The sequence below is a fragment of the Phoenix dactylifera genome, chromosome 2 (genome assembly GCF_051530095.1).
Source record: "Phoenix dactylifera cultivar Ajwa chromosome 2, Ajwa_hap1_PhDact_Kaust_v1.1, whole genome shotgun sequence".
NCBI classification, from domain to species: Eukaryota; Viridiplantae; Streptophyta; class Magnoliopsida; order Arecales; family Arecaceae; genus Phoenix; species Phoenix dactylifera.
Window position 1 is genome coordinate 32,240,051 of NC_143191.1, and position 16,787 is coordinate 32,256,837.

The window sequence follows — 16,787 nt, forward strand, 5'->3', positions numbered from 1 at the left end:
GTGCTGACAAGAATGTTATATAATGATGTATGCAAATTATATATTACATTACATATTATGTGTATTGATATATGCATATGTACATCCCTACATATACAGAAAGAGGTTCTATAGTTGGAACTTATGCAATTTACACCCAAATTTCATTATCCTATTAGATTAAAATTTAAGCCTAACACCCAAATTTCATGATATTAATAAGGTTTGAACCCAAATTTCATTATCCTATTGGCTCGCTAACTATGCTCCGACTAGACCGGAGGAGATCCACCTCATCCCAGGCGGCGGTAAGTGTACGGGCGAAGCATGCGAGCCCTCGTCCAATTAGTAAACTTCCCATCTTGCCCCCAAAGATAGGGCTTCCCCTCTGCGCTCTCTCTCTCTCAAATTAACGAGAAGGAGAGAGGCGAGGGAAGCGGTGCGACAAAAAAAAAAAAAAGGGAAAAACCCCACCAAGTGTTTGTTCATTGATCCAAATCTCCCGACTCAGATCTGCAGCGAAAAGCTCCTATTTCTTGGTAATTCCATCTCGCGCCGGCCTTCCTCCCACAATTCTCAGCAACTTCTCATCTAAATTTATGCGCGAATAACTCTGGCTCGATAACCCCTCGTTATCCCCTGACCCATGGCTTCCCATTACTCCCCCCTCCCCGTCACTTCTTCCTCCATCGAACTCCAATCCCCGACCCCTGAAAAAGATTCCACCAAGGACTTCTTCCATGGAGAGGACGGCGCTGGATTCGGCGAATTCGACGACCTCCCGCTCATTCTCGACGCCGAGGGCGGCGCCGACGGCGCCGCCGCCTCTGCCGGGTCGGGTATCCCCGGTGCCGTCTTCAATCTGGCTACGTCGATCATCGGCGCTGGGATCATGGCCCTCCCGGCCACCATGAAGGTCCTCGGCGTCGCCGTTGGCTTCGCGTCGATAATTTTGATGGGGATTCTGTCGGAGATCAGCATCGAGCTTCTCGTCCGGTTCTCGGCCCACTGCAAGGCCTCCTCCTACGGCGAAGTCGTCCAATCCGCCCTCGGCCGCCCCTCCCGAATCGTCTCCGAGATCTGTATCATCCTTAACAATGCGGGGATTCTCGTCGTCTATCTCATAATCATAGGGGATGTGATGTCGGGCTCCTCCGAGCATATCGGCGTCTTCGACCAACTGCTCGGGAATGGATCGTGGGATCACCGGAAGCTGGTGATCCTTGTAGTGTTGGTAATCTTTTTAGCTCCTCTCTGTGCTCTTGAAAAGATCGATTCCTTGAGCTTGACCTCGGCTGCCTCTGTTGCTCTCGCCGTCGTCTTTGTCGTCGTGTCGTGTATCATTGCCTTTGTTAAGCTCGCCGAACGCCGGATCAAGACGCCGAGGATGGGGCCGGATTTCGGGTCGAAAGCTGCGATCTTGGACTTGCTGGTGGTGATTCCGATCATGACGAACGCCTACGTTTGCCACTTTAATGTTCAGCCGATCTACAATGAGCTTAAGGGGAGGACACCTCGGAAGATGAATAGGGTGGGGAGGATTAGCACGGTTTTGTGCGTCGTCGTCTATGCTTCGACGGCCATTTCGGGCTATCTCTTGTTCGGAGACGAGACCGAGTCGGATGTGCTGACAAATTTCGACAAGGATCTTGGGATCAGATTCAGTTCAGTTCTGAACTATGTGGTGAGGATTGGGTATGTTCTTCATCTGGTTCTTGTTTTCCCTGTCGTTCATTTCTCTCTGAGGAAAACTGTGGATGCATTGGTCTTCTCCGGATCGGCTACTGGAAGTAGGAAGAAGATCCTGGCTTTGACAGCAGTGCTGTTGGCGATTATATATCTTGGTTCTACCACGGTACCCAATATCTGGGTTGCTTTCAAGTTTACAGGCGCAACAACCGGACTCGCACTGGGGTTTATATTCCCAGCTCTCATTGCTCTAAGATTAGATAAGCAAGGGAAGAATTTGGGAGTACGAGAAAAGTTCTTATCATGGATGATGTTAGTTTTGGCAGTGGTTGTTAGCATTGTTGGAGTAATTGGCAATATTTATAGCCTCAGAAGCAGATCAGATTAGCCTACATAACTCAGGTTTTCCAGTAGATAGATGATGTCAAAGCATTGTTGGAGTAATTGGCAATATTTATAGCCTCAGAAGCAGATCAGATTAGCCTACATAACTCATCAGGTTTTCCAGTAGATAGATGATGGCAAAATTTTGCTGAATTTGTTTGGATATGCTGTGATTGGTGACCCTTTTTTTCTGGTTGATAAATACTTGCAACAACCATTTTGAATCTTTGATTATTACTTTTCTGAAAACAGTATGCTGATTATTTTGCAAGAGGTGTTTCTTCATGCATCCACCATGAGAGGCAAAGCTTGGCAGCTATCATTGCCTTGAATATCAGGGAACAGATTGAGGAGATATGAGGTATTGGATTTACGTGACACTGTCTTTCAAACCGAGGAATTTATACAGATGCAAGACTTCTTTTCATGTTCCTGAGTTCAAGATTCGTCCTTTAAGATTTGGAGTAGCAGTTCAGGTGGTGTTCACATGCAGACATGCTTCTAGAATGGAATTGGGGCATGTTGAAAGGAAGAATTGAGGCACTAGTCTATTGGTCGAGCATTATATTCCTCTGGAGTCTTGGTCATCAGAGTAAGTCACAGGCTGCTATAACTTTTTTTTTATATTAATACTTGTTGAATAAAATCTTCCCATTTCTATCGCTTGGCAGCACCATTCATTCTTTACGAGCTTATTTCTTTCTTGTTTTGTAAGCTATGTGCTAAAACATTGTTGCATTGTGAGCACATGCTCCAAATCCGACCATGTACTGTTATGCAACAGCAACATATTAACGTAAAAGCTCCATATCTTCCTCATGCTTACTAGTTATAGTTTACTGTTGTATGCTCAAAAAACAATGGTCATGTTAATTCTGGCTGACATCGTTAAGATAATGTATTATGGGGACAGATACGAGTTAGAAGAGTAGAGATGCATGCAGTGTAAAGTGCAAAATGGTTATTAATTTAAACAATGTGATTTTCGATGGTGAACTACCTCTCATCATTGATTTCATTGTTCGACCAACTAATTCATTAGGACTTGTGAGTTTAAATTGCACTCGAAAATTTGCCCTTTCCCATGAGTATAAGAGAGCCTATTTGAGGGGGTATGTGATGCTTTGAATTGCTGGACACAAATAGGAGATTATCTAACCGGATGTAGCCATCATGGTGGGTGATTTTGTTAAGGAGTTGAAATTCGCGATTCTCCATAATATGGGAGTTCCCATGAAAGGTGATATGTCATATAGAGGTGACTTCCTCATGCAGAGGATTCAACTGCCCGCCTTACCACTTGGCCATGCCGCCAAATCTGACGCCAACCCTTTTTCCGACAGAGGAGGAGCTAAGAGCTCCTTCTGGATTGGTTGGGTCATTAGCATGAAAAAAAACCGGAGCATTCTTTGCCGCTTCAGCCACACCAGCATTCACCTCAGCAGGTGCATTTTGAACAGTAGCCGCATTATCAGCAGCAGGCATCGTTTCAGTGGTAGGTGCTGACCGTATTGGTAGCATTGGTTCTTGGAACATAGGCCATTCTCGGTGACGGGTTGACACCAGGTTCCTTATTCGCCTCAAGGCCATTACTTCCACGATAGAGCGCCCCACTGCTGAATCTTAAGCTTTCTCAATAGCGTAGCCTGATCCCTTTAAACAGAACCCCAGCGCATCAGCTATAGACCGAGGACTGTTACCGAGACCCATATCCCCCTAGCTAGATGTTGGGACTTTTCCTCACAAGTAGTTGTTTTGGTCGAAGAAATGAAATCGAGTTCACAGTTAATGTTTTGCTGGTGGTTGGGTGCTATGATAACATGGACTATCTTGGCATAGCATGGAAGAGAACACATACTACTCCTATATGCTAGGAGATCCTGAGATTCCCAGTACTATCTGGTAATCAGTAATATGTGAACTTCATTACTGAGAAGTTATGTATCCATAACATCCTGAATTTTAACTTCATGAAATTGAATTTTCAGCATGTTTTTATCCTCTCCACCCCCCCAACCTCCCTCAAAAACAAAAACAAAAAAAAAATACCCACATTTCCTCCCTAATTTTTCCCTTCTCTTGTTGTTCCTTAATCCTAGTTCTACTTGCCATACCACCAATATTCTATAACAAGCAGGTTCAAATTTGTGGCCGGATAGCATTGGTGAAACGCTTGTCAAACATAAAGCTAGGAGCACGCCTAATCTGATGCAGGCTAACCCTGGAACTAATGGTTTTGGGTGGAGGAAAGCTGGGAAAAATATTTCACCTTATAGCTAATATGATGGGGCATATATCTCTTCATGTGAGTCTCTTAAATTTCATGTTGCTAGCTGATTATGTTCTTGTAAGTGGCAGGCATCTCAGTACGACTTTACTACATCTCTTCCACCACTTACATTTGACACCATTGGTGGACACTAATTTTTCCATTCTAAGCTCATTTTGGCAAGCCTGGTGGATTATGTATAGCTTGATACTGAATGATGAGATCATGTTGTTCAGAATTTCGTATGCTTGCAATCTGGAAATCAGCGGTAACCTTGAACTAGGTCAACAAAAAGTTGCAGAGTTCAAGCTTAACCTGGGAGGATGAATCTACCACCATGCTCTAGGAGTGTATCAGTTAATAGTTTGTCATGCAAAGAAACATGAATTTATACAAAATCAATAATTCGTAAAGAAGGGAGTTATCTTAAACCAATTCCTAGCCTCTTAAGCCTTCAGTAGGAATCCAAAATGTAAACAGTGCATTGGCTTCCTCCGACCCCTCTCTTCAAAAGAAAAAAAAGAAATCAAATTTGCTGCTGCACCTCCAATTGCAGGCAACAAAAAGAAAATTCAGAAATGCAAAAAAGTGAAAACAATTCCAACAATGAATAGATTATTCTTTGTGAACTATGAAAAAGCAGATTCATAGGCTTGATTCAGCAGAACAACAAGCTTATCATGACTAACCCAGAGAATCTTTTAATCCACATAGCAAACCAATGGTCTCTGTTCTTGCTTGAGTTGATGCACAATTTGTAGACATTAGACACTTGGGCTTAACATGTCTCTTCATAACTCTCCCCCTCCAACAACCTAATTTGGGGAGGTCTTGATTGATATGGGTGATCATTGTACCGCAAATAGTGACTAGGAACCATGTCATGCCCATTTAGTTGCTGCAAATCAGACTTTCTTAACTAATTTCTTTAAAAAAAAAAAGATTTTCTTGATCAATATATCTTCAAAAACTTGCTGATAGAACACTGTTGGACAAATATAACATAGCCCTGAGGGAATGAAAACATCTACTCTTTAAAAGTCATACATGTTCAATTCCAGAAACAGCAATCAAAGATTTACAGAAAAAAGGGAGCTATTGGTGCCAGAAACAAGTAGGAAAAGTTCAGACTGCCTCATAAGGCTATGGGGCTGCTCTGTCACACAAACTATCCCTCGTGCTGGCGTTGCATGATGTAATTGGTGTGACTCAAGCAGTTTATTGTGATTAACAAGGTATTGGTTGAATTAGGATGAGCCATGCTGATAGATGTCAGCATGAGGAACTTTTTTGTGATCCTTCAATGCTGACCCTGGATTACTAAACATACAGCAGTTGATATTATAGTCCTAACAAAAAGTTCCCTCTTAAGCTGATGCGGTCATTAATTGCCACATTTGAAGAAAAAGAGGCTAAGTTACATGCCCAACAGTTTGCGAAGCTGCCAAACAGTATACATTATGTAGGCTTCAAATTATCCACTGCTGAGGAAATACGTATTGCCACGAATGAACTTGCCTCAAGTACTTGGAAGCAGCCTATATATACACACCTAAACTAGAGCACCAGGGAAAGCATTTTAAACAGCTATCTGCAACAAGTAACATAAAGTGTCCTAGGAGGTCTTCTTGCTGCAAGCAGCATTTCCTTCACCCTGAATAATATTATATGGATAAGAATGAGCATAGGGAGTATATGTTTGGGACTATCATGAATATTGAGTGATTAGTTTCTCATACCTTGGCATAGTCTATTATAACTTCACCATCCGCCAGAATATAAGGAATCAACTTCCATGACCTACCTCTGTTTCTCGTAGAACATCCACTTGAAGCTTGTAATGATTCAAGACTGTCCTAAAGTCTAAATAACCAGGTCGGCTAAAGAGCTTGATTATAAAGATCTCTTTGTGAAAGAGGAAGTTTTTACACAACTCAACCAACATGAAAAAAGCCCCCTCGTATTCATTGCAGTTGGTGGGCGAATATCACGCTCCCATCTTTGAAGAGCTCCCAGGAACTCATCCGAGCTTAAATTTCCATCACGGTTTGCATCAAATACATGGAAAATAATGTCAACCACATTGTCGCTCGCAGTGATACCACAAACCTGATATGATGGAAGTAATTCATCAGTACGACTGCACAAGAGGTATCATCTCGATGCCTGAAAAAGCTTGGTCTCATTACAAACAAGTAAAACCTCCAAGTGAAATGCATTAATCCAAACAGACTGATTGGCAAGGGAAGAGGTAATGGAATGACAGTAAACAACTTCAAAAATATTAGTCACTGCACTCCACCCAGGTCTTTTCTTGATGGGATTTTTGAAGCCATGTTTTGTCATATTGTTATTTTTGGTAAGGCACCCTTTAATGGGGGCAAAAACCTGACATGTATCTGAACCAGATAAACTTGCCTGTACAAAAAACCTTGTTTTACTCAGAAATTGTGGAAGGTTATATAAAATTTATTGCTGAAGTTTTCATTAGATAGTTCCGCTTCTGAAAAATGCCGCATCATCTGGATGTTAATCTGACAGGCTTTTATTTGACGTCAGGCATTCAACTTGAACCGTAAAACTGGGAAAGGAAACAGGGAAACAGATATTCGTACATGGGATGCAGCTCGCTGAAAATCCTGCTTTGTCAACAGACCATTAACTCTCCCATAGCTAAAGATAGCCACAGCCAGCGGTTGCAAAGTTTTGCGTAACTCGGCAAAGGACTTAAATTCCTGAAGTTCCATAACCAAACAAATGAGAAACCATCACAAGGTTAAAAATGCAAACAAGCAGTGACAAGTGTCTGACCTCTAAGGTAATACGTGCATCTTTGAGATGTGGGTGATTGTCCAACTCATCTACACGATCAAGGAACTTGTTTACACTACTAATGTCAGCAGAAGCAACCATAGACAATGCAAAATCCTTGGCAGAAATAGTTCCTCTTGATTTATAGTCATAATGAGCAAACTCCAAGTTCACTATCTATATATATGTAAAAGAAAAAAGAAAAAGGAAGGTAAAGTGAGAAATGACCCGAAGTATAAGATGATAGCATCAAAAACCTCAGAGCAGAAAACCTAAATACTAGAGCCCATGTGCATTGATGGTGGGCACAGCAGAGAAGATCGTCTTTAAATAACTTTTTAAACCTTAAAGTTTTTAGATATTATCAAGAATCTATTCAAGGCAATTGAGATAGAACATCACATTAAACATATAGAATTCTAGGTGAATTTAAGAGTAATTAGATCATATCATGGTATGCTGTACCGGTCAGTACCGAGCGTACCGTACCGGTATGCCAATATCAGTACGCCTGGCGTACCGCGTACTGCATACCGTACCGTACCAACACTCGGTATGCCTATGCTAGTGCGGCATTGGTATGAGTCCAGTAACAGTACGGCGAACCTTGAATCATGTAGTTCTAAAACTTTGGTCAACAACTTCAGCTTTACCAAGCATCACTAATATCACGAACCAAAATGCAACAGAAAATTTAATTTGCTAGTCCGTGAGAGATGATAAACACAGGCAGCACCCAAATGGGGTTCATCCTGCTCCAAAATTGTTGTTTTACCAAGCATCACTAATATCACGAACCAAAATGCAACAGAAAATTTAATTTGCTAGTCCGTGAGAGATGATAAACACAGGCAGCACCCAAATGGGGTTCATCCTGCTCCAAAATTGTTGTTTCATTATTGATCTTATTGGACAGACTTATCAAAATCAAAACTAACTGAAACCTAGATATAAAAATTAAGCCCTGGTTAAATTGACCGCCATACATTGGTCTAAACATATTTCATACCGGAGTGAATCTATCCGTTAAAGTGATTTTTTTATTATGAATAGTATTTGGATGGGTCTTCTAAAGTTCATCTAAACTAGAGAAATACAGCACATATTAGTACTGATTGTGTTAACACCTGTGAGTCACTCACTTCTTCCCCTAAAATTATTTAATTGAGACCCTTTAAGCCCAATCTTTGCGGCTCTGACAAATAGTAGAATCTAGATTAGGTAAGAAAGACTCAGGTTTGCAACTTTTGTTGCTGACTTCGAAAATCTTGTTTTAAGTCTGGTTACTGAGGGAAGAAGCATATGGTGGTTGCTTCACCATCAGATAATCAAATACCCAGTTCACATCTCTGTCGTTATGCATAAAATGGTAGGATCCATTCAATAGCACAAGTTTTCTTCTTATTACTCCAATTGATATAAGTGACATACCAGAGAACCAACTTACAGGCCTATTTTGACTGCAGAAATGATAACAAGTTAAGAACAATATGAAGTTCCTCAGAATTTCATGGTCTGAAAGAAGAATGCATCTTTGATGTATCCTACCATATGTCCAAGACTGAATTTTGGTATTATATCCTGCCATAACTGAATTTTGTGTTTGCATCCTTAAACAGCATCCATAAAAAGTAAACAAAGAACCCATCTTACCTTTTCAATCAACAGTAGAAACAATTAAATTTTAGTATGTTTGTCCCCATAAAAAGCTGAAAACAGGATACAAAATATGCAACTTCTTTTAGTTATATGCGTAGCTAAATTTACATAGCCACAACCATGAGCCTCAAGGATGTGTAAGAGCTTGAACTTAAGGATTGAGGAGAGAGAATTAAGCATGCAAAACCATTTTAGATTATGATCCCATTATATTAAATTCACAATTAGGAATGTAACTTTTAAACTACAGAACAATGATAAGAATCATAAGATAATTATAGAAGTAAATCGGTCAGAGGACAACAAAACTACCTCGTCATGCAAGTCTCTCAAAAATTGAACAAACTTATCATGTTGAAGACATCCGTTGCCATCTTTGCCAAAAAAATATTCAACAAGGCCCCCATCTTCCACAGACTTGCTGACTTTAAGACCAGTACGTAGTCCATCCCTATGACTGGCTCCTTGCCTATTATAGGACCGCATTAGCGCCATAACCTTCTTAAATTCCTCCATTTCTATCTCTCTGTCAGGTACATTGAACAATAAATATCAACGGAATGACAAAATAAAAGAAAACCTAAAAGAAAGTTTCAGGACCCCTTTCAACCATCAACTAATAAATATTGTTGACCGTATCTGCTCATGTGGCTCAGGTCTTAATATGGGCTAGAAGTACCAAACTGCATTTGAATGAAAAAGCAAACAAGAACATGTCAAAGAGTTAAACCAGCTGAGCTATGGGGAATGCAAAAGAGTTGAGTAGTCTGATTGAGTACAGGCCCAACATCACATAACAATTCATTGTAATTCAACTACATCCACTACCGCTCAGCCCCAAAGTTGAATTCCTTCACATGTAAAGAGGTATTTCATGTTGTATCCCCTGACAGGCTTACACCTTTGACTAAATTCATTCAGTTCCTTATCTAGAAACTGATACATTTCTACAGACTTGAATAAATGGTCATGGAATGAACCATGATTCACTGAGGCTCAAATTTCTGACAAATTGTATAAAGCACAGAAATATTAAGTTATGTTGCTGAAGACCAACAAGTGCCAGAGTGAAAGAGTGAAGAGAAGGGGAGAGACACGTGAGAAATATTTGTTTCATCTGCAAGAATAAATTAAAGAGAACATATTCATAGAAATCTTGGTGAGTGAATAAAACAATCACCCAACAACAATCACTAACACAATACCTCATGTGGAGAGAAAAAGCATTCAAGACAAAAATGATAAGAAAGCCACTTCGTGCATTTCACTGCCATGCTCATTTATATTTTCTTGTGATAACATGTTGTAACATGGGGAGTTCTCATTTTCTCAAGAATTTGGAATTCAAGATACAATGATGGACCATGGCCTTCAGAAAGATTGGCGTCCTTTTTCTTCATTGATGATTTGATATATTTTATAAACCTGATGTGATCATTTTCCATACTAAAATAACAATAAAATTGGTGTCACATGAATGTGCAATAAAACAAATCAGATAAACTTAAGCCAGAAAAAAACTGATTTACACAAAATTGACCTTACCCAAGGACGTAAAACATGATGTAATGACTCATACCCAGCCAAAAGAATTTAGGATTTTTTTGTGCTTCAAATTGCAATTCTCATGCTGTGTGTGCTAGTTGAACATAACATTTCGGCCAACATAAGCGGACTGTGATTCTAATGAAGAACTCAGGTATTTCAATAGACAATGACCATAACAAACAAGCCCATTAAAGTTTGAACTTGTTTTATATTCCCTCTCCACAATCTATTCCTACTAAGGACTACATGCTCTATTACTATAAGCTTTTCCAAATTTTACGAATTGGAAACATGCAGTAGAATTTGCAGAATAAATTTCATACATCTTATTGCTTCAATTAGAATGGTCAAAAACAATAATATTCAGTAAGTGATCTGAAGCCAATAAACTTTAAAAAAAAAATCATCAAGCATAGGTGAAACAAGCATATTTCTGGCAAAAAGGTAAATGATCAGTGGGAAACCAAAAGACCTAATATAAATGCATAGGGGTGAAATTATTCATGTCAATACATGAACATAACTTGAGTAAGAAAATGTATCATAAGATGGAGATTGTGCAATTAAGTACAATACCTACCCACTATTGTCAATGTCAAACATTTTAAATGCCACACTGAAACTTGATTCAGGAATGCTCAGCAATGTTACAAAGAAGATATACCTGTCACAGTGCAAAATAAAGACATCTTGTTCACAAAGATTTGAAAACTCTAAAAGTGAGATGTAAAACACATAATCTTAAAAATATATAGATGCATCACTTGAATTCCCAACATCTATGAATTGATTGGACTAAAAGATGGAAAGATAGGTCACTTACTCTGGGAATGATATAAGCCCATCATTATTAGTATCAAAGAGCATAAAAAAAGTTGATGGTGCACAATGTAAATCGCCACGATGGTGCTCCCCTCTTAGATTTCCTTCCCTCACCTTATCTGATTCGGATGGGGGAAATACAGGAACAACTGCTCTCATTAAATCTGCCGGTGTCATGAACATCTCCCCATCAGGACTCTGGAAAGATGCGAAGTACTCAAAAATCTAAAACAAAAGAAATTGAACAAGTACATGGGTACAATCAGATAATAATACCGCTGCCTAAAAAGAACATGTAACAAACAGTTTATCAACGCAAAAAATAATAATATCTATTGATTGAACAATCAGTAAGGAGAAATAATCCAAGTCAAGGAAAAAGAAAAACTGAAAATAACCATAAAACCTATAAACACAAATTTCATAAACACGAAATGTAGGGAAATGAAAGACCATTATCAGATATTTCCTTAAGAAAAAAGGTCATTCAATTAAAAGTCAACAAAAAACATCACTCCACTTATTAAGATGCCATAGTTGGAAAATCTCCTAAGTCCTGATGACGTAAAATGCAACATCCATTATTTGATAACCTCACTGTTCATCAGATTAAAGATTAGTTTTAAAGCAAATTTCTATACGAGTTCAAAAAGATGTATTCTACTCTGTTGAAAACAACTAAAGAAATAACTTCTATAAGAACCGATGCCATCATTAGAAAAAGGAATAGCCCAGTTGCATCAACTAATATCACTTTAGACATTACTTTTAAAATATTTCTATCAAAATCATAAACATCAGAAAAATTACAAATATTTCTTGGTTTCATCTCTGCTGACTTGAGAAAATATGTTATTTTTTTATTGTTATTCTCTAGTATTTCACATAATATTTGCGAACAATGGAAATTATTTAATTCTAAAAATATCAAATAAAATTTGACTGGGCAAATAAATGTTATTGTTTCTGTCATGACAGACTGACGGATATCCCAAACCTTACTTGAAACTAAAAGTCTGACAAAGTAAAATACCTTTTCAGGAGGACTTTGCATCCTAATCCGTTTCTCATAATTAAAGAACACCCTTCTTCGATATGAATCTGAGATAACAGAAAAATCAATTACTGCAGTGTATTGTGGAGATATAATATTTCTTAGTCAAAACTGTGATCGCATATTGAACTATGTGGAAAGACTGTGTGAGTGTGTGTGTGTGTGTGATGATGATTGGAGGGGAGGTTCTTTTTTTGTTTCTCTTTTGTGGTGAGGACTCATAATCCCCGTCAGCTCATTTGCCATTTGGATCTTGGAGAAAAAGATATATAATGAAGTTACAGATATAGTGAACATAGAAAGAAGGTTGTATAGAAGCTTACGAAGACCCATTCGGAAAAGGCCTATACATGGCTACCTTCAAAGAAGTCTCATCTTTTTTGAAGCAGATGGCCTGGACTACATGTGTGTCATAGCAGCTGCGCAGTATAACGAATACAACTTCCTACGGGACAAACTCTCCAAGAGGTACGGGCACGCCATTGCCAGAAGAAACATGTTATAATATATAGCTATAACTTGATCACTGAAAGATGATCCATCCTACAATGTTTACGCCCAAATTTGCGTTGTTTATAGAACTCTGCACCAGCGCCTCCCAATGCTTGGTATATAATGACAGATTTTGGTGATCACCTACAACATTAGCTGCACTATAAAACCTAACTCTCTCCCTCGAAAGGTAGAGAGATTTCACTGTTGCCTCCTCCATTTTCTCTTCCTCGACCATTTGATTACAAAAGTTTCTAACTTATTCTGCTTCCAAAGAAGCCTTAGGGCCAAATACTGACTTAAGCACTTAGTTCATCCTAGCTCTTGAACCTGAGTGCTTTCTCTTTTGGGAGCCTTTGTTAACAGTAAGTATGTCCAGTTTAAGCTGGAAATTCAACACACGACCAAATATTACTGTGGACGTTACCTTAGTCTACATAAGCATACCTTTTAGACAAGCAATAAGTACCAACAATTAGATCCAAAAAGCATAAGCTGATAAGGAAAGGGTCAACAATACATATCGGGCTTAACAAGTGACACTCAGGTATAAGTTCATAAGGACAAATTCCTAAATCTACAAACGGTCTGATACTTGGACACATGTCCAATGCCTGATATTCATACCCTACTCCTTGTCGAATAGACCTCATTGTAGGCTGATCTTGAAACTTAAGCTAGCCTGGGAGTTTAGGTTCAACTAAAGATTTCCAGCAAGCCAAGTTCATAACTTAGAGTGGGTGGGCATACTAGTTTCAGCTCAAAGTATATACTTTTGACATAAGCACCTTAAGATTATTAAACTACTCGGGGGGTGAAAATCCTGTAGAAATCGGGCCTGTTGGCCCATCTAGCTTCTATTTTCTAAAAACCTGTCTAAACCCAGCCCAGACCCTAGCATTTGGACTGCAGGAAGAAAATAACGACCTATGAAGATCTTTTTTGTCTTCCCACACAATAGGCTGGGTGGAGTTTGGTTGATACAGGAGGCCATGCTTAAATGGACAGCCTAATCCATGAATCCTACAAGATTTTCAGCTTAATCATATAGGAATAACCAGACCCTTAAAGTGCAAAACCAGATAATGCTAGGTCATAAATCTAGAGCACTTGGGATTTTAGCACTAATTCTGATTCTCCATAAGCAGGGAAAAAAAGAAAAAGACCTGCATAAAAACTAAGCTAGCTTTAAGAAAAGATTTAAGAAACTGTTGGATAGACATTCAAGGAGATAAACCAAACAAAAGTTGGTCACTATCCACTATGGTAACAATCACAATGTTAAACCAACAGTATCTATACGGCTCAATACCACAACACCTCTGAAAATATCCAACCCATTCTCCCAAATTTTCCACCGTTTTAACCTTTTTCTTGTCCATCAAGAAGCAATCTTTAAGACTAATTAGTAATTGATTAAACAAAATAAAAATTTTAAAGAAACACGACCAAGAAAGATAATAATAACAAAATTATTATAACAATAAAGAGATTAAAAAGAGAAACGAGAGAAATTACCTCCGAGGATGTACCTAGGTTTCTTTTGTTGAATCGAATCCTCGAAGACGAACTGCTGCTCCGGATCGCTCTGCCCCGAGGCAGCAGCGTCGGCGAAGATGACAGAGGATTCGAGAGGAGAAGACGGCGAGGGGAGGAACCACAGCCCGAGGCCCGATCCGCCCAAGGCGACGATCCCCGCCACCAAGGCCCCGAGTTCGCGGCTTGACGGCCGGCTGTCTTTCTCGCCGTGGGCCGCTCTAGCGGCGACGGAGAACGGGAGAGCGAACCTTGGCCGTAGGATTCCAGGTCTTCGAAAGATCGACACGCGGGACAACAGCAGCATTGCGATCGCAGGGAGATGAGAGTCAAGAGGAAGGGAGAAGACGAAGGATGGAGAGCTGACCAAGAAAAGCAAACCGTTTGGATTCGGAAACGTCGGCTGAATAATAGGCGGGGAATGGTTGCCTGGTGCCCTGAAGTAGTTGAACGCACGTAGGTTGGAGACTTTTTTTCTTGTTTTCTATCGTGGGCCAGATTGACTGTCCGATCGGCGACCTTCTTGTTACGAGATGGCGGTCGTTGACGTTTGAGGAACATTACTTTCCTATTTCATTGCAAGGTCGTTGGACATCTAAACTGTAGCCTCGCACCCATCAGTTAAAAAATAATAATAATAATAATAATAATAAAAGAGAGGAAAGAGCCGTATGCTTGAATACATCTCATAAAATCAAAAAATAAAATATATCATTAAAAATAGTCACATTATCCCTCCAAAGGGCTCCGCCTGCTACTGCAGCGTCCAGGACGATACTTGTATCCTGGGTGCCCCCACCCCCTGGCTTTCTCAAGGTGAACTTTGATGGCAGTGTATCAGCGGATGGGAGCTGCGGAGGTGTGGGATTTATCATTAGGGATCATGATGCCAGACTTGTGGCGGCAGGTGGACGCAGGATTTTTGACTCATCAGTGGCGACCGCAGAGCTTCAGGCGGCCTGGGAGGGTGTCTCCTATGCGAGGCGGGTACTTGGTGAGGGTCACTTCCTTCTCGAGGGAGACTCGACCACGGTGGTTGGGTGGATCCGGGGAGGGGGGTACTCAGTCGACGACCGGCCGCTGCTTCTCGATATTCGTAGAGCGTTGGGGGAGACTGCCTCCTACCAAGCCTCGCACGTATATCGGGAGGCAAACGGTGCGGCTGACTGGGTTGCTTCCTTCGCGGCTCATCATTCGGGAGATTTTCTTTGGACAGGCCACGATGCTGTGCCTGCGTCCTTGCGTAGCATTTTGTTTTCTGATTTTGTAGGCCAGCTTCACGCTCGTCATGTGTGAGCGGCCGATTTACCAAAAAAAAAAAAAAAAAAGGAGCACCAAATCTACAGCTATGTTGGCTTCAGGATAAACATGAGTGCTGTCTTCCTATTCCATCGTTGCCCCTAAATTATTCTCAAGCTAAATGAATTCGACGCTAAGAATGAACTCTGCATAGCTAATACCTTTCCATACCTCTCTCGACTCGACTCTAGAGATAAAGATGTCATAAACCTAGCAACAATGAATCTGTAGTCAAGATCTCTAACCACAAACCATGCACCATCTCTACCACCACCATCAATAAAACTGTCATCGAAGTTCACCTGAAGGATGCTAGGAGGTAGAGGCTCTTAAGCGATTAAGAGCATCTGGGGCTTAGTTATTGCTAAAGAGGAGTCCCAAGCATCCCTCGTTGTCAAAAATTCTCCAACATTAGGTAGATGAATGATCTCCGATGTTGGTGATAGTGCCCTCTTCAAAATAAATATTGGTGGCTGAATGCTACTATTGAAAATTCAGACATTCCTAACTAATCAAATGTGCTAGGCTACATAAGAGGTATAGGACGCTTTGGTCATACAAACTGGAAAAAATAAAACCAAATATTTGTGATTCTATATATATCGAGCTGGAGGTTCTATTCAGACAATTTCCAAAAACATCCAGATTGATAGATAGTAATGTTGAGAGCCAACTAGAGTTTGCATAGATTTTTACACTTATGCTGCAACATAGAAATAGCAACCGCCTGAACTTCTTTTTCACCATATCACAGTTGCCAGGGAAACTGGTGGGCTAGGCCGTTTAGCCTAAACAATGCATCCCATTTTAAAGAAGGCTTGGGCTGTAAAGATCTCCACCAGTGGGCTGGGCTTTGTACTCAGCTACAAGGACCCAGAGTTAACCATCCGTTGCATTTTTTTTATTATCATTGATTAATGATATATTCCAAATAAAATTTCACTGGGAAGAAAAATATAAAATCAATGTATTCATGTCCATTAGAAATATACTCATTTTTCTGTGATTACTTAGAAAAGTTCAAACTGTTAGCCACCTGCTTGTTTTTGAGTGCTTGGCAGGGCCGATCCAACCCTTAGGTGATTGAGGCGGTTGCCTAAGGCCCGGCCCAAAAAAGGCCTACTCTAGAGAGTTCACTTTAGGCCGGCCCAGTGCTGGAAAAGCTTCAAAAATAAAACGGAAAGAAAAAAAGATCCCTCTTAGTGAGTCCGCCTTAGGCTTCTAAATGCATTGAGGGTGCTTGGT

General features: G+C 40.2%; 2 protein-coding genes across 3 annotated transcripts; one reads left to right on the forward strand and one right to left on the reverse strand.

Moving 5' to 3' along the window:
- Positions 1-369: 369 nt before the first annotated feature.
- LOC120111686 (amino acid transporter AVT6E) lies at positions 370-9,782 on the forward strand. Its single transcript, XM_088715931.2, has 2 exons — positions 370-2,644; positions 6,881-9,782. The coding sequence occupies exon 1, from the start codon at positions 626-628 to the stop codon at positions 2,054-2,056; it is 1,431 nt and encodes a 476-aa protein (XP_088572057.2). The 5' UTR covers positions 370-625; the 3' UTR covers positions 2,057-2,644; positions 6,881-9,782.
- Positions 5,319-14,686, reverse strand: LOC120111687 (calcium uptake protein, mitochondrial-like). 2 transcript variants are annotated; one of them, XM_039129502.3, is made up of 9 exons: positions 14,226-14,686; positions 12,195-12,262; positions 11,163-11,359; positions 10,920-11,003; positions 9,104-9,317; positions 7,133-7,309; positions 6,937-7,056; positions 6,061-6,430; positions 5,319-5,975 (listed from the first exon to the last, which is right to left on the reverse strand). In XM_039129502.3, exons 1-8 carry the CDS (start codon positions 14,548-14,550, stop codon positions 6,215-6,217), a joined length of 1,401 nt encoding a protein of 466 aa, XP_038985430.3. In that variant the 5' UTR covers positions 14,551-14,686; the 3' UTR covers positions 5,319-5,975; positions 6,061-6,214. The 2 variants fall into 2 exon arrangements, with proteins under 2 accessions (XP_038985430.3, XP_038985426.3); XM_039129498.3 differs by having other exon boundaries at positions 11,163-11,386.
- Positions 14,687-16,787: the final 2,101 nt, after the last annotated feature.